This window comes from Myxine glutinosa, chromosome 11, assembly GCF_964187855.1.
Source record: "Myxine glutinosa chromosome 11, kmMyxGlut1.1, whole genome shotgun sequence".
NCBI lineage: Eukaryota > Metazoa > Chordata > Myxini > Myxiniformes > Myxinidae > Myxine > Myxine glutinosa.
Window position 1 is genome coordinate 101,781,991 of NC_136271.1, and position 13,132 is coordinate 101,795,122.

The 13,132-nt window shown below is 47.3% G+C and overlaps 1 protein-coding gene across 6 annotated transcripts in view; it reads left to right on the forward strand.

The window, feature by feature from the left end:
* Positions 1-13,132, forward strand: part of LOC137436169 (membrane-associated guanylate kinase, WW and PDZ domain-containing protein 2) — a 151,376-nt gene that overhangs the window by 102,637 nt on the left and 35,607 nt on the right. For all 6 annotated transcript variants that reach the window (XR_013625005.1, XR_013625006.1, XM_078786895.1 and 3 more), the window contains 4 exons: positions 3,714-3,896; positions 4,235-4,584; positions 8,895-9,111; positions 11,425-11,465. Coding sequence is in view for 4 of the 6 variants with exons in the window: in XM_078786895.1 (XP_078643021.1) it covers positions 3,714-3,896; positions 4,235-4,584; positions 8,895-9,111; positions 11,425-11,465 (791 nt within the window). In the remaining 2 variants the exon portion in view is untranslated. The remainder of the gene's footprint in view (positions 1-3,713; positions 3,897-4,234; positions 4,585-8,894; positions 9,112-11,424; positions 11,466-13,132) is intronic.

The window sequence follows — 13,132 nt, forward strand, 5'->3', positions numbered from 1 at the left end:
ATTTTGAGTGCTTTATTGTACAAAAACCGTTGCGGCCTGTTCCAAGGCAAGACATTGTTGAGCAGGCCAAATCAAAATGGTGGCTTAAGACCCCAGTGAGGTTACAGAGGGCTCACCAAGATGGCGCGCTACCATCTTAGTAAAGCCTATGTTGTTGTAATATTTTTCTTGACGAGCACCCTATAAATTATATTCAACAGGGGTGTTTAAATTTACCCAAATACCAAGTTTTCATTCCTGCACTCCCTTGGAGTTCCCTTAGCATGCATGCCAGGTTTCATGGTTTTGGGGTTGTGGAAGTGACACACACACAGACGCAAGCACGCACAGACGCAAGCACGCACAGATGCATGCACACACAGACGCACAGACGCACGCACGCACAGATGCGCGCACAGACGCACGCACGCACGCACAGATGCGCGCACAGACGCACGCACGCACAGATGCGCGCACAGACGCACGCACGCACAGATGCACGCACAGACGCACGCACGCACAGATGCACGCACAGACGCACGCACGCACAGATGCACGCACAGACGCACGCACAGACGCACGCACGCACAGATGCACGCACAGACGCACGCGCGCACAGACGCACGCACGCACAGACGCACGCACGCACAGATGCACGCACAGACGCACGCACGCACAGATGCACGCACAGGCGCACAGACGCACGCACGCACAGACGCACAGACGCACGCACGCACAGATGCACACAGATGCACAGACGCACGCACGCACAGACGCACGCACGCACAGATGTGCGCACAGACGCACGCACGCACAGATGCGCGCACAGACGCACGCACGCACAGATGCGCGCACAGACGCACGCACGCACAGATGCGCGCACAGATGCACGCACGCACAGATGCACGCACAGACGCACGCACGCACAGACAGACGCACGCACGCACAGATGCACGCACAGACGCATGCACGCACAGACGCATGCACGCACAGATGCGCGCACAGATGCACTCACGCACAGATGCACGCACGCACAGACACACGCACACACACGCACAGAGACACGCACACACACGCACAGAGACACACACGCACAGAGACACACACGCACATGCACACTGATGCACACACACTGACGCACACACACTGATGCACACACAGTGACATTTATTATTATATATGTAAACTGGTATATGGTTGTTGTTTTTTCCCAGGACGTATTTTAATCATATACATTTTATAAGGTTTATTAGTTGTTTGGAGCAAGTGTTTGCATGTTTGGAGCAAGTTAGTAAAAGTGACGTGCTTTGTGCAAGCCAAATCAGTGCTGGTGCAGACGTGCACAATTGCTTTCTTCTCCCCTCCCTCCCCCTCCCTCCTCTATATTGTGAGGCGGTGTCACCTTTGAGATGATTGGCCAGCATTGTTTACTGCGTATGGGTGAATGGCCTGGCCATTACTTTTTCAGTTTCCATCTGTTTCCTTTTCCTGAAAAACTTCCTTGTCATGTACTTGGCCTTGACTGTGGTCATTTACAGGTGGTGCCTTCTGCTAAGTTTATGCCTAGAGAGGACTGCGCTTGTACAGTCTTAGCTGCAGGGCTAAGATATATGGACAGATTTCTATTTCGTCTTGCAGCATAAACAGCTTGATATAGTGCAGGTGTTCTTGAGGCCACAGAAAGTTAGTTTTGATGTACTTTGTATTACTTTGGCAGTAAGCTCTCAAAGGTTTTGCGACTTGAACAACAAAGGAGCGATCATAGTGTCTGATTCTCTGTAAGTACTTGTTTACTTGAATGCTTGTTCAGTGCTGTTTGAGGCAGAGGCTGAATATTTAATTGCATTATAGTTGATGAAAATCACTTTTCCTTCCTTTCGATGGTTTTAGTCCCCGTTCCCAGACGCCCCCAGCCTTCAAATTGATTGTTACTAATAAGTTAGGAGCTATTTTGCCACTTGTAGCTTAAATAATGAGTCGGGTTTAGCTTAGGTTCCTGAGAATTTTGGATCTTGGGAACCATAGTTTGTGATCTTCTGTTGAAATTTTGATTTGATGATTGCAAAGTCATTGCAGACAGGTCGGTGGGATGTTTTTAAAACTGAATCTCCTCCCTCAGCTCTCTCAGCCCCCTGACCCTCCACAGCAACTGACATTTTACACACATTCTTGCAGTAACTCCATCCTGGTAAACTTTCCAAAATCTAGCTTTACTCTCATCTCGATTCATTAGTCCTTCCCACACTCCCACTCATCCCTCCGGGGCTTCAAGCAGGCGGAGCATTCCCATCTCATGTCATCCGCCATCCATACCCTTAATTTTATTTGTCCCCATTAATTCCACAGAGCCTAACTGTCTCTACACTCCCCCCACCCCCTCCACTTCTGTCTCCCCACATCCCTCCACCTCTGTCTCCCCACACCTCTCCACCTCTGTCTCCCCACACCTCTCCACCTCTGTCTCCCCACACCTCTCCACCTCTGTCTCCCCACACCTCTCCACCTCTGTCTCCCCACACCTCTCCACCTCTGTCTCCCCACACCTCTCCACCTCTGTCTCCCCACACCTCTCCACCTCTGTCTCCCCACACCTCTCCACCTCTGTCTCCCCACACCTCTCCACCTCTGTCTCCCCACATCTCTCCACCTCTGTCTCCCCACACCTCTCCACCTCTGTCTCCCCACACCTCTCCACCTCTGTCTCCCAACACCTCTCCACCTCTGTCTCCCCACACCCCTCCACTTCTGTCTCCCCACACCCCCCACTTCTGTCTCCCCACACACCCCCACTTCTGTCTCCCCACACCTCTCCACTTCTGTCTCCCCACCCCATCCACCTCTGTCTCCCCACCCCCATCCACCTCTGTCTCCCCATCTTCCCCCTCCTCCACCTCTGTCTCTCCACCCCCCTCCACCTGTCTCCCCACCCCTCCTCCTCCACCTCTGTCTCCCCACCCCCCCTTCACTTCTGTCTCCCTCCCCTCCACCTCCACCTCTGTCTCCCCACCCCTCCACCTCTGTCTCACCACCCCCCCTCCTCCACCTCTGTCCCTCCACCTCTGTCTCCCCACTCCCCCCTCCACCTCTGTCTCCCCACCCCTCCACCTCTGTCTCACCACCCCCCCCTCCTCCACCTCTGTCCCTCCACCTCTGTCTCCCCATCCCTCCCCCTCCACCTCTGTCTCCCCACCCCCCTCCTCCCCCTCTGTTCCTCCATCTCTGTCTCCCCCTCCTCTCCCCACCCCCTCCACCTCTGTCTCCCCACCCCTCCCCCTCCACCTCTGTCTCCCCACCCCTCCCCCTCCACCTCTGTCTCCCCACCCCTCCCCCTCCACCTCTGTCTCCCCACCCCCCTCCTCCACCTCTGTCCCTCCATCTCTGTCTCTCCCTCCTCTCCCCACCCCCTCCATCCACCTCTGTCTCCCCCTCCTCTCCCCACCCCCTCCACCTCTGTCTCTCCACGCACCTCTCCTCTGTCTTTCCCCTTTTCTGTTTGTTGCTCCACTATCAACGTGTTGCCTTTCTTTCTCTACCTTCTTTTATCCTGCCCTTCCAAGAACCTTGATTTTCTGTGTGCATTAATTTTTCTGCAGGGGAAAACAAAAAGGATGGAAATTTCCTTCCATTTTGTCCCTCCAATTTGTCATCCTCCCCTTCGTACAAATGAAATTATATCTCTTGCATGAAAGTAAAAAGTTGATTTAACAGAAATTGGAACTTGTATGATGCTACAGAGAGGCGGTTGTCTGCTTGGCCACCTGGAGAGCTAATGGGTCCCCGAGTTCACACCACTCTGTGTAAGACAACAGTGGGCTTTGGATTCACCATTGTGGGTGGGGAGAGACCCAACGAACTCCTTCAGATCAACGAGCTTGTGCCTGATGGACCTGCAGCACTTGATGGTTGTGTACAAAGAGGTATGGTCAACAATGAAGGACCTGCTCAGAATCAGTACCAGTGGTTGATTTTACCAATTTTTTGGGGCTCTTTCCATGGTTCTCAAAATATCTGGTGCTTCAGAAATTTATGGTAGTGGGTGCTTGCTTGGTATTCGTTGCTTTCCTACATTTTTCTTGTTCGGTTGTCTCTAACAAACATTGATAGTTGATTGAAAGCACAGTAATGAGATTGAGCTGATTTGCAAGAGGTGTGGAGCTTGCATCCTTGAGGAAATGTGCCGATATTAACTGGGATGCATAACAAATTACAAAGGAATATGATGACTTAACTTTTTGTTTCTTCCCCTTTTGTGCAGGTGATACAATTGTAGCAGTGGATGGCATGTGCGTGCTGGGACGCTCACAGGCTGATGTAGTGCGCATCTTCCAGGCCATTCCCACTGGATCTTGTGTTTCTCTTGAACTTTGCCGTGGTTATCCTTTGCCCCAAGACCCATTGGGGGGAACGTTAACGACCCCTGGAACTCCTGCCAACACGGGCATGACCAATGGCTGGAATGTTCACGATCCATCGCCACGCCCATCACGCTCAATGTCTGACATTGCAGAGGCTGGACAGACTGATCAGCCTCAGAAGACAGTTTCCGAGTCTGAAACTGGAGTTGCTGATCGTAAGAGTGAGCTGCTGTCCATCACTGTTGTTAAGGTGCTTCTGGACCATTGTTTTGGCTTTGTGGTGTCTATATTTGTGCCTTTGTGGTGTCTGCCAGCCTATCAGATATTCTCTAATTCTCTTTTTTTTAATGTCAAAACTGTTTGTTAAAGAGCTGTTGAAGCGATGAAGTACTTTATATACAGGGTGTCTGCAAATTACCGTTCCAAATTCAATTTGTAATTTAAAAACTTAGGGGCGATACCCCTGGCGCTCTCCTGGTAGAATAAACAGTATACTGCACCGACTAAGGGTATTTTAAACCAATTTCAATGGTTGCTAGAAGACAGGGCAGCATGTAGAATCATACTAACATAATCATAAGACTTTAAACAAAGAAACAAAAAAAAATACCTATTTTGGGCCCCCTCGCTCCCCCAACCCCACATACCTCCTCAGACCCAAATTTTTCTAATGCCTTGGACAAACATTGGTACATCATGGGTGATGAAGGTCGTGGTGAGGTTTCATCGAAATTGCGTGTGTAGTTTCTGAGAAGAAAGCAAATACCTATTTTGTGGGGGCAACCCCCCTGTAGATCCCCAAAGGGCAGATATTTTCCATGCCGTGAACAAACTTTGGTACATCACGGGTGGTGAAGGTTGTGGTGAAGTGTCATCAAAATAGCGTGTGTAGTTTCAGAAGAAAAAGCAAATATCTACTTTGGGGGGGGGGGGGGGGGGGGGGGGGGGGCGGTCAAACCTGGACCCACTTTGACCCCGGTTATCGGTACACTACTATGCGAGAACCCCTTGTCACAGATTACACGTCGAGGCGGTACTCTCCTTCCATGTGTTACGGATTCGGCACTTATTATTATTGTTGTATTATTATTATTGTTGGTTCTAAGTATTAGGGTTATGGTTGTTTAAGGGAAATGGTTATTGTGGCTAAAAGGTTAACAGCGCTCATGGAAAAACGAGACAGGAAACAGGATCGAGCACCGGAAGACGACGACAGAGGGAGGAGGAAGAGGAAGGCGTGAGGACAGTGAAACGACGTGTCTCAAAGCTCCTTAAGGAGCGTGGTTGAGCGAACGTCGCGAGTGAACTTTGAGTCCGTGAAAAGAATCGTGCGATCGGTGTTATCGCTGGAGTATTGAAAAGCCTGCGTAGTCAGGTACAGGCGTGAAATTCCGGAGAATCCTCGCCTAGAGGCTGCGGCTCGAGTAAGAGCCGTCCGCTATTTTGGAACCTCGCGCAGCGTTCGCAGAACAAGGTTTTGCCGCGTCCACTGGTCTCGCCCTCCGGTGGTTTGCTGGGGGATGTGTGTGCGCGACAGTGGCGTTTGAAGAATACCGTGCGGTTTGCCGGTTGAACAGTGAATGTGCACGTTTGGATCACGTCTTTGGGATTCCTCTTCCCACCGCTAATTTGCTGTTGGTTGGGACCACGTGACGGTCCCCGCCTTGCCTACACCTCCTTGCTCGCCTCATCGCGTCTTCGCTTAATCGCCTCTTCCCCAGGATCCCCTCTGTGTTATAGAGACATTGAGGAGTGCTCTGTTCCATTCCCTGGGAGTGCCGTGAGTTTGAGTTAGGTTACTAGAGAAGATGGTACCATCTTAAGATATTGATTGTATGGTTGATTGCTAGCATTGTTGTATCGTGATTCCTGTGTACACTTTAATATATTCTTTGGTTGTGGATAACTCTTGGTGTGGTTTCCATATTGACTTCGACAAAAAATAACATGTATTTTTCTGCCGTGGCTCCTCCCGGGGTTCGGAGGTATACCGAGACCAGGAGGTCGGGGAGGAACCCGTAATACATGTTCAGTTCAGCATTTTTGCATTTATGGTCTTGATTGCAGCCCTAATCCTCTTCCTCACATCTGTAATATTGGTATGTTCGGTATACCATGTCCTTTATATAAACCTGTAGAATAAAATGCATAGGGGTATGTCCGGTCACATAATAATCGGACCGTCGAGCCCAATCCATTGATCATTGAGGAAATTAAATGGAGGAGTATCAGTCTCCAGGGTGGGGATGCTCCATGTTTTTGGTAAATGACCTCTGGTCACAGTTCCGCTAATTGTGAGTGTGCAACGTTCTCCAACCCATCCATGTAATTGTCGGACTTGATAGTGGCTTCAGCAAATAAGAATGGCCAATGACTCGGTCATGCATTAGGCCACACCACACTTTAACCTTTTTGGCTGTCGCGCTCAAGTTCTCCGACTTCATGGGTAGACTTGTAGCTCCAAATCCTGACGTCTGTTTACCTTCCCTGAAACGTGGAAAGTTGACTCGTCTGAGAAAAGCACAGGTCATAGGAATCTGCCATCTTCATCTTAGCGTTTCAAAATATCCATGCAAGCACCATGCTTTACCTGTTATCGTCCGGCTCGAGTGCCTGCACCAGCTGAACCCTGCACGTGTACAGGTGCAATTGTGTGTGCAACGCTTTGTAGACCATAGAGCTGGGTAGCTGCAGCTCCGTGATGACGGTCTGAATGGACTTGTTTGGAATGACTCATGAACATGTTCAACATCCTCACAATTTGTGCTTGACGGGCATTCCCCCTTCCTGTTCAGGATGCTACCAGTCTCCATAAACATTTTGTGCCACTCACTAATCATTTTTTTTTATTAGTTTGAATTTGGAAATGTAATTTGTGGATTCCATGTACAGTATGACTTCCTCATTCATACTGTTATGGGTGTGCTGGCTGGGTCACGAGTGGCCCTTCTTGGAGGCAGACGAGTGACCCTGAAGCTGAAGAGTCACAGATAACTCCGTGACACAACGGGTTGCTAAGCAACCATGGATGCCGTCTGAGGTGACTAAATCTGGTAGGGTCTCTGTGCTGAAATATTGCGTTACCTTCCTGATGATTTAGTTACCCCAGATGGGCAACCATGCTCTCGAAGCCCAACCCTTGTCCATTAATTAGGTATGGCCGAGCGGACCTGCAACTGGGCTAGTCTTATGATATACTGTTTCTAACCAATGGAGGAAAAAAATATATGGGCAGGTTGGAAATAATAAATCTTGTATTAACAAAAGGCACATATATACAGCAATGCAGTTTACAAAAGATAAGAACTTTACCCTAAATTATACAAGCCCCTTGTACATTCAGCCTTAAATTGAAATACGGACAGCTGCCACATTTGTTCTGGGAACGTAGAAGAGAAAGGGTGATAAATGGAGGGGAAGAGAAGTTTGTGGGGTATAGGGGCCTGGCCTCACCCACATGTGGACTGGACTGCTCACATGGAACCAAACAAGGTGTAAGATGTGGAGAGTGAGAGGTATAGGAGAGGTCAGTTCTGCTGGTTTGGTTAAAGCCCACTTGGCGTTCCTCAGCGAGCGGGTGCCCTCAGCGCTCGCTTGGTACTCTCATTTTCTCCTGCACGAACTGTCAAACTCCCCTAAGCTTTAAGCAGTTTAAAGTCTCAGGAACTCTGTAACACAGTGCACGAACTGTTGAACTCCACAGACTGGACAAATTCTCGAATTCCACATCCGCTCTCTGCAGCCAGCATCACCGACACACTGTGGCATGCTCGCTTCGACCACACCGCTCGGACTTATCCCAGCAGTGCGGGGGTGGGGCCGTGGCCTCTCTAATATTGCGATGACTGTGACTGTGGGACGGCAGAGATTGCAGCGCTGGAATGCCGATTACTTGGTTGAAATATTGGTGACGTGAAGTGTTTTGAGAATGAGGTTGGAATATGGGGTTGGAGAACGAAGGCTTGGGAATGAGGAAGAGAACAATGTGGAAGGTTCTAACTACAATCACAACACATGTCCCTGCCCCTGATATGAGGGGATGGGTAATCTCATTAAACAATCACTATGGAAATGTCTAAACTCCAGGGTTATTTTGTGTGTTGGATGTAACTCCCTGGGGTATTTTCACAACCGCAACAATACGCTTAATCCTCGAGTGTAAAATTGTGGGTTAAACGTATCATTTTACCATCTCTTTTGGAGTGATCTGTCACTTGGGATGCTATTCGCTGTCTTACTGGGGGTGCTGCAATGATTCCTTGATTGTTGAGATTGTTCCAGTTTGTCCGGGGGTTTTTTTTGTTTGTTTGTTTTGAAACATATTTCACAGGTCATTTTCATTCATGCAACTTTTGAATGGAAAATCTCTCATGTTTAATGCTTTTGCACATTTGTGCTTCAATATTTGTCAACTGTCAATGTGTGATACCATTGGCAAGGTCATTCCATCATGCTCACCACCAAAATAAACCGACCAACTCATGCCCACAAATTAAAACGTGAACTAATCACATGAACCTGCACTTTTTTTTTCTTTGCTTATCCTGACGTTCTTTTCAGGGATTGTCAGGGTTCGGATTCACAGTTGCTGACAGTGCCGAAGGTCAACGTATTAAACATATCCTTGATGCAAGTCGAGGCTATGCCCTGCATGAGGATGACCTGATAGTTGAAGTTGCTGGACGTTCAGTTCGTGGCTGGAGCCACCTACCCCTTGTACAGTTACTTAAGGACTGGCCAGCAGGTGTTGCGCTGGAGTTGCATGTGCAGAGACAAGGTAATGTTGCATGCTATTAATTATTCTACACAACAAACGATTGTATGTTTTCATTTTTCCCCCTTTAATGTTGCATGCAATGGGTGATCTATTTATTAGTCTCGCCATGTAGAGGTGGGAGACTTATTGCAACTTGTGTGTGTGTTTTCACTTTAAAAAAGGTTTTCTCTGCAACCGCTTGTCCAATCGATGCAAAACTTTAAGTATAGGAGGGACTCCCCATGGAGAATATTTTATTGCTAACTAGGAATTAATTCATAGATCACATGGTATGGTGGTCATTTTGGATTAAAGGGAAAAAATTGGTCATAATTTTCTCCAAAGCCACTGTTGAAATGAAAAAAATAGAAACTTGGCATATGTCACCCACTCCCTGTGAGGTATAAAAAAAAAAACACCTTTAGAGGCCATTTTTCCCCGCAAGCGGGGGTTGGCCTTTTTCGGGAACTGTGGTTGTTGTTGTTTTTCGGTCCTCTTTTTGAAGCAATGTTTTACGGCCGGATGCCCTTCCTGACGCCAACCCTTTTTGCCGCCTTTAACGACAAGCAGGGAATTACCAGTGAACTGGTACTCAATTAGCCGACCTCGGAAGGATGACAGGCTGAGTCAACCCCCCTGGCATTAATTCAGCGATTGACCGGGATTCGAACCCAGGATCCTAGGATCCTAAGCCGGCACCCTAGCCGCTAGCCCAACACCAGGACATGAACCCGTATTCCACCACTCTGTGAGATGGCCGGCTTCTGGACGACATGCTTTCCGACAGCATGCGCAGGGGGTTGCACTACAGTCTGAACCGTCTCGCCTGGGTTTGATTACCACGTGACTCAAAACTGTGATCGGATTGGTCATTCTCAGGCGGGTGTCGTCCCTGGGGTGGATATAGGGTCATATTGATGACGTCAACAGTGAAGTATTCCAGCCATAATTGGTTGAATTGAAATCCTTATCCGAACTAGAACGACACTCTTCGATGTCACGACGTCGACCGATATGCCTCCGCCCACATTATTACATCATTATAATACTTGTACAAAGTTTGCTTTAAATCTATTCAGCTGTTCTCAAGTTATCACATTTTTAACTGACATGACCTCTGACCTTTGACCACAAAATCTAATCACTTAATCTTTACAATATTATACACACCTGTACCAAGTTTGAATTAGATCACTTCAGCCGTTCTCCATTTATAGACCTATTACAGATTTGACCATTGACCCTAAAGTCTAATCACTTAATCTTTACATCATTATACATACCTGTACTAAGTTTGAATTCGATCACTTCAGCCGTTCTCAAGTTCTAGACCTATTGCAGGCTTTGACCTATTGACCCCAAAATCTAATCAGTTCATCTTTACGTCTTTCTACATAAGTGTACCAAATCTGGTCAGAATCTCATCACTGGTTCACAAGTTATCGCGGTAGCAGTATTTTTACCTAATGCGACCTCTGACCTTTGGCCTTTGACCTCGTGACTCCAAAATCGAATCAGTTCATATTTGCCTTATTATAGATACCTGCCCCAAGTTTGACTAAGATCCCTTTAGCCGTGTTCAAGTTATCGCGGTAACGAAAACCTATCACTGACCGACGGACGGACAGACAGACAGACAGACAGACAGACAGACAGCTGGACGGACAACCTGAAAACATAATGCCTCTGGCGACTTCGTCGGCAGAGGTATCACAAACAAACAAACAAAAAAACGTTGATGTCGTCGAAGAAGTGGTATTCCAGCCATAATTGGTTGAATTAAAAATTTTATCCGAAAAATCTGAAACTTCATATATCTGATGTATGACCCGATCTGAGTGAGGATTAAAATCTATGACATGCATAACCAATGCCAAGAAACTATGTGACATAATAGGCGCATGGATGATATGGGTATATGGGCCATAATAGCGTTGGGCCATAATAGTAGCGTGGTCAGTGACGATGTTCAGTTTTTGTTCAGAATGAACGTGCGAGGCGAGACTATGCTCTTCATGAGTGAAGTTCTAGTTTGAAAAGCATTTCAAAATAACTATTGAGGTATCATCAACAGTATGGGTTTTGGAACCAGAAATGTGTTTTTATGGCCTTATCATTCCCTTTTTTTTTTGGCCAACAGAGCTCTCAACAATGTTGCAATGGTTTTGATGGTACATGAACAACCGATAAATGATATTGTGTTTTTAGAGAGGACTTGTGTACCGTTCCTCAACCCCTTCCAAATGAAATGCATTAAGTGGCATTCCAAGTTGGAATTATGAAATTTTAAGATGAACCAAATATGCATATTGCTCCTCCCCCTTTCTCCACCAGTTTACACTAACGATGGACCAACTGATAAAAACGGACAGCAGGTAAGCGGCAGAGCCATTTTCTCTATGATGTTTGTGCGTTTGCGAATGAATAGTTCAACTGACCCAGGATGTACATTGTGGACTGCTGTTAATTTGAGATTTGCTGTGTACGTGCGTACCTCTCTGTCGTTATCTGCCTCCATCCAGACATTTTGTATTCCATTATTTTTTATCTGTTTCAATTGATGTTTATTTCTTCTTTTTCTTCATCTCTACCTATGCTCTTTGTCTGTCATCAGACTTGTGGCAGTAAGTTTATTTTAAGATAAGATCTGTCCTTTCTGTGTGTATCTTGCCATCGCGCCCTGCTGAATCTATCCCCTCATGGGAATATCGTTGTGCTATGATAGTGTTGTTGTTGTTGTTTTTTTTGGATACATCATTGAGGCTCGTGGAAGAGCTAATACACTGAAAGGATCAGGATGTAACAGCCAAAAGCAGGATGCAAATCACACATGGGGTGGACAAGATGGACACCGAAGGAAACTCTGAGGAAAACTGGAAAAATGGAAGGAGGAGGGATTTGGGTGGGGTTGAGGTGGTGGGGGAAGGAGGTGGGGGGGGGGGGGGGTTAACTAGGATAGAGAAGATCATGGTTTAAGACCTCTGGAGAGAAGAATGACATTGAAGAGGATGTAGTAGTTCATTTGGAAGAGTGGAACAAAAGAGCAATAAATGAGTGGAGGTGAGAAGTGATCCTGGATTTGTGTAATTTCACCAGAAAAGGGGTTGATGTTGGACTGTGTGAGCCCTGCAGTAACCTGGGGGGGGGGGGGGGGGGGGGCGGCAGACAAAGCACGGAAAGATCACAGGGTTCAAGACCAGAAAGGAGGCTGTAGACGACAGAGAGACCACCGACCTGACTGTGATGGCAAAGTGATAGACCCATAGACTCAGCTTCAATGAGGGGGATTCCATTGATCTTGAAGGCCTTGGTTTCCATGACATCAATCAGACCAAGATGTGAGGCAGGGGAGCCATCCCAGAGGGGAGAGCGGTACTCCATCAAGCTGTGGATAAAGAATGCCTTGTAGGTGGATAGTAGTTAAGGTGTGCCAAAGACGGACTATGCACGACAGAAGATGCTCATTCGGCGGCTGGTTTTGGAGGCCAGCTTTGAAATGTGGTTTTGGTTTGCCCAAGAAAGATCATGGCTGATAGTGAGACCCAGGAGTTGAAGTGACAACTTCCTCAAGAGGATCACAAAGAAAGTAGATAGGAGGGTTTGCCAGATGGTCCTTTTGTAGAAAGATAGTGCGAGCGTGAGATTAGTCAGTCGTTTCCTCCATAAACCTTTTTGTTTCCGGGCCATGTAATTGAGGCAGGTCGATCCAGTATCCTCTCTGTGTTATGTAAAGGTGTCTTTTCGAGGTACTGTGCCTTGTTATTTCACTTTTACACTATTTGTCAGACGTCAGGGCATATTATACATCATCTTACAAGAAACGTGTCCCAGACCCCCATTTGTCCTTTATCTATGAAATTAGCTCGTGTTTTAGATTGTGCACCGTTTTGAGGTATTTATTTATACTCTAGGATCTAGAGTGTGATACTTCACACTAGATATGGTACTTTCACCCATGTATGCTATTCCAAATCAATGTTTGATTCGCTGTTCAACGAACCCAACCCATTTCTGGCGGGTTACTATCTCCTCCCCTCCTCTT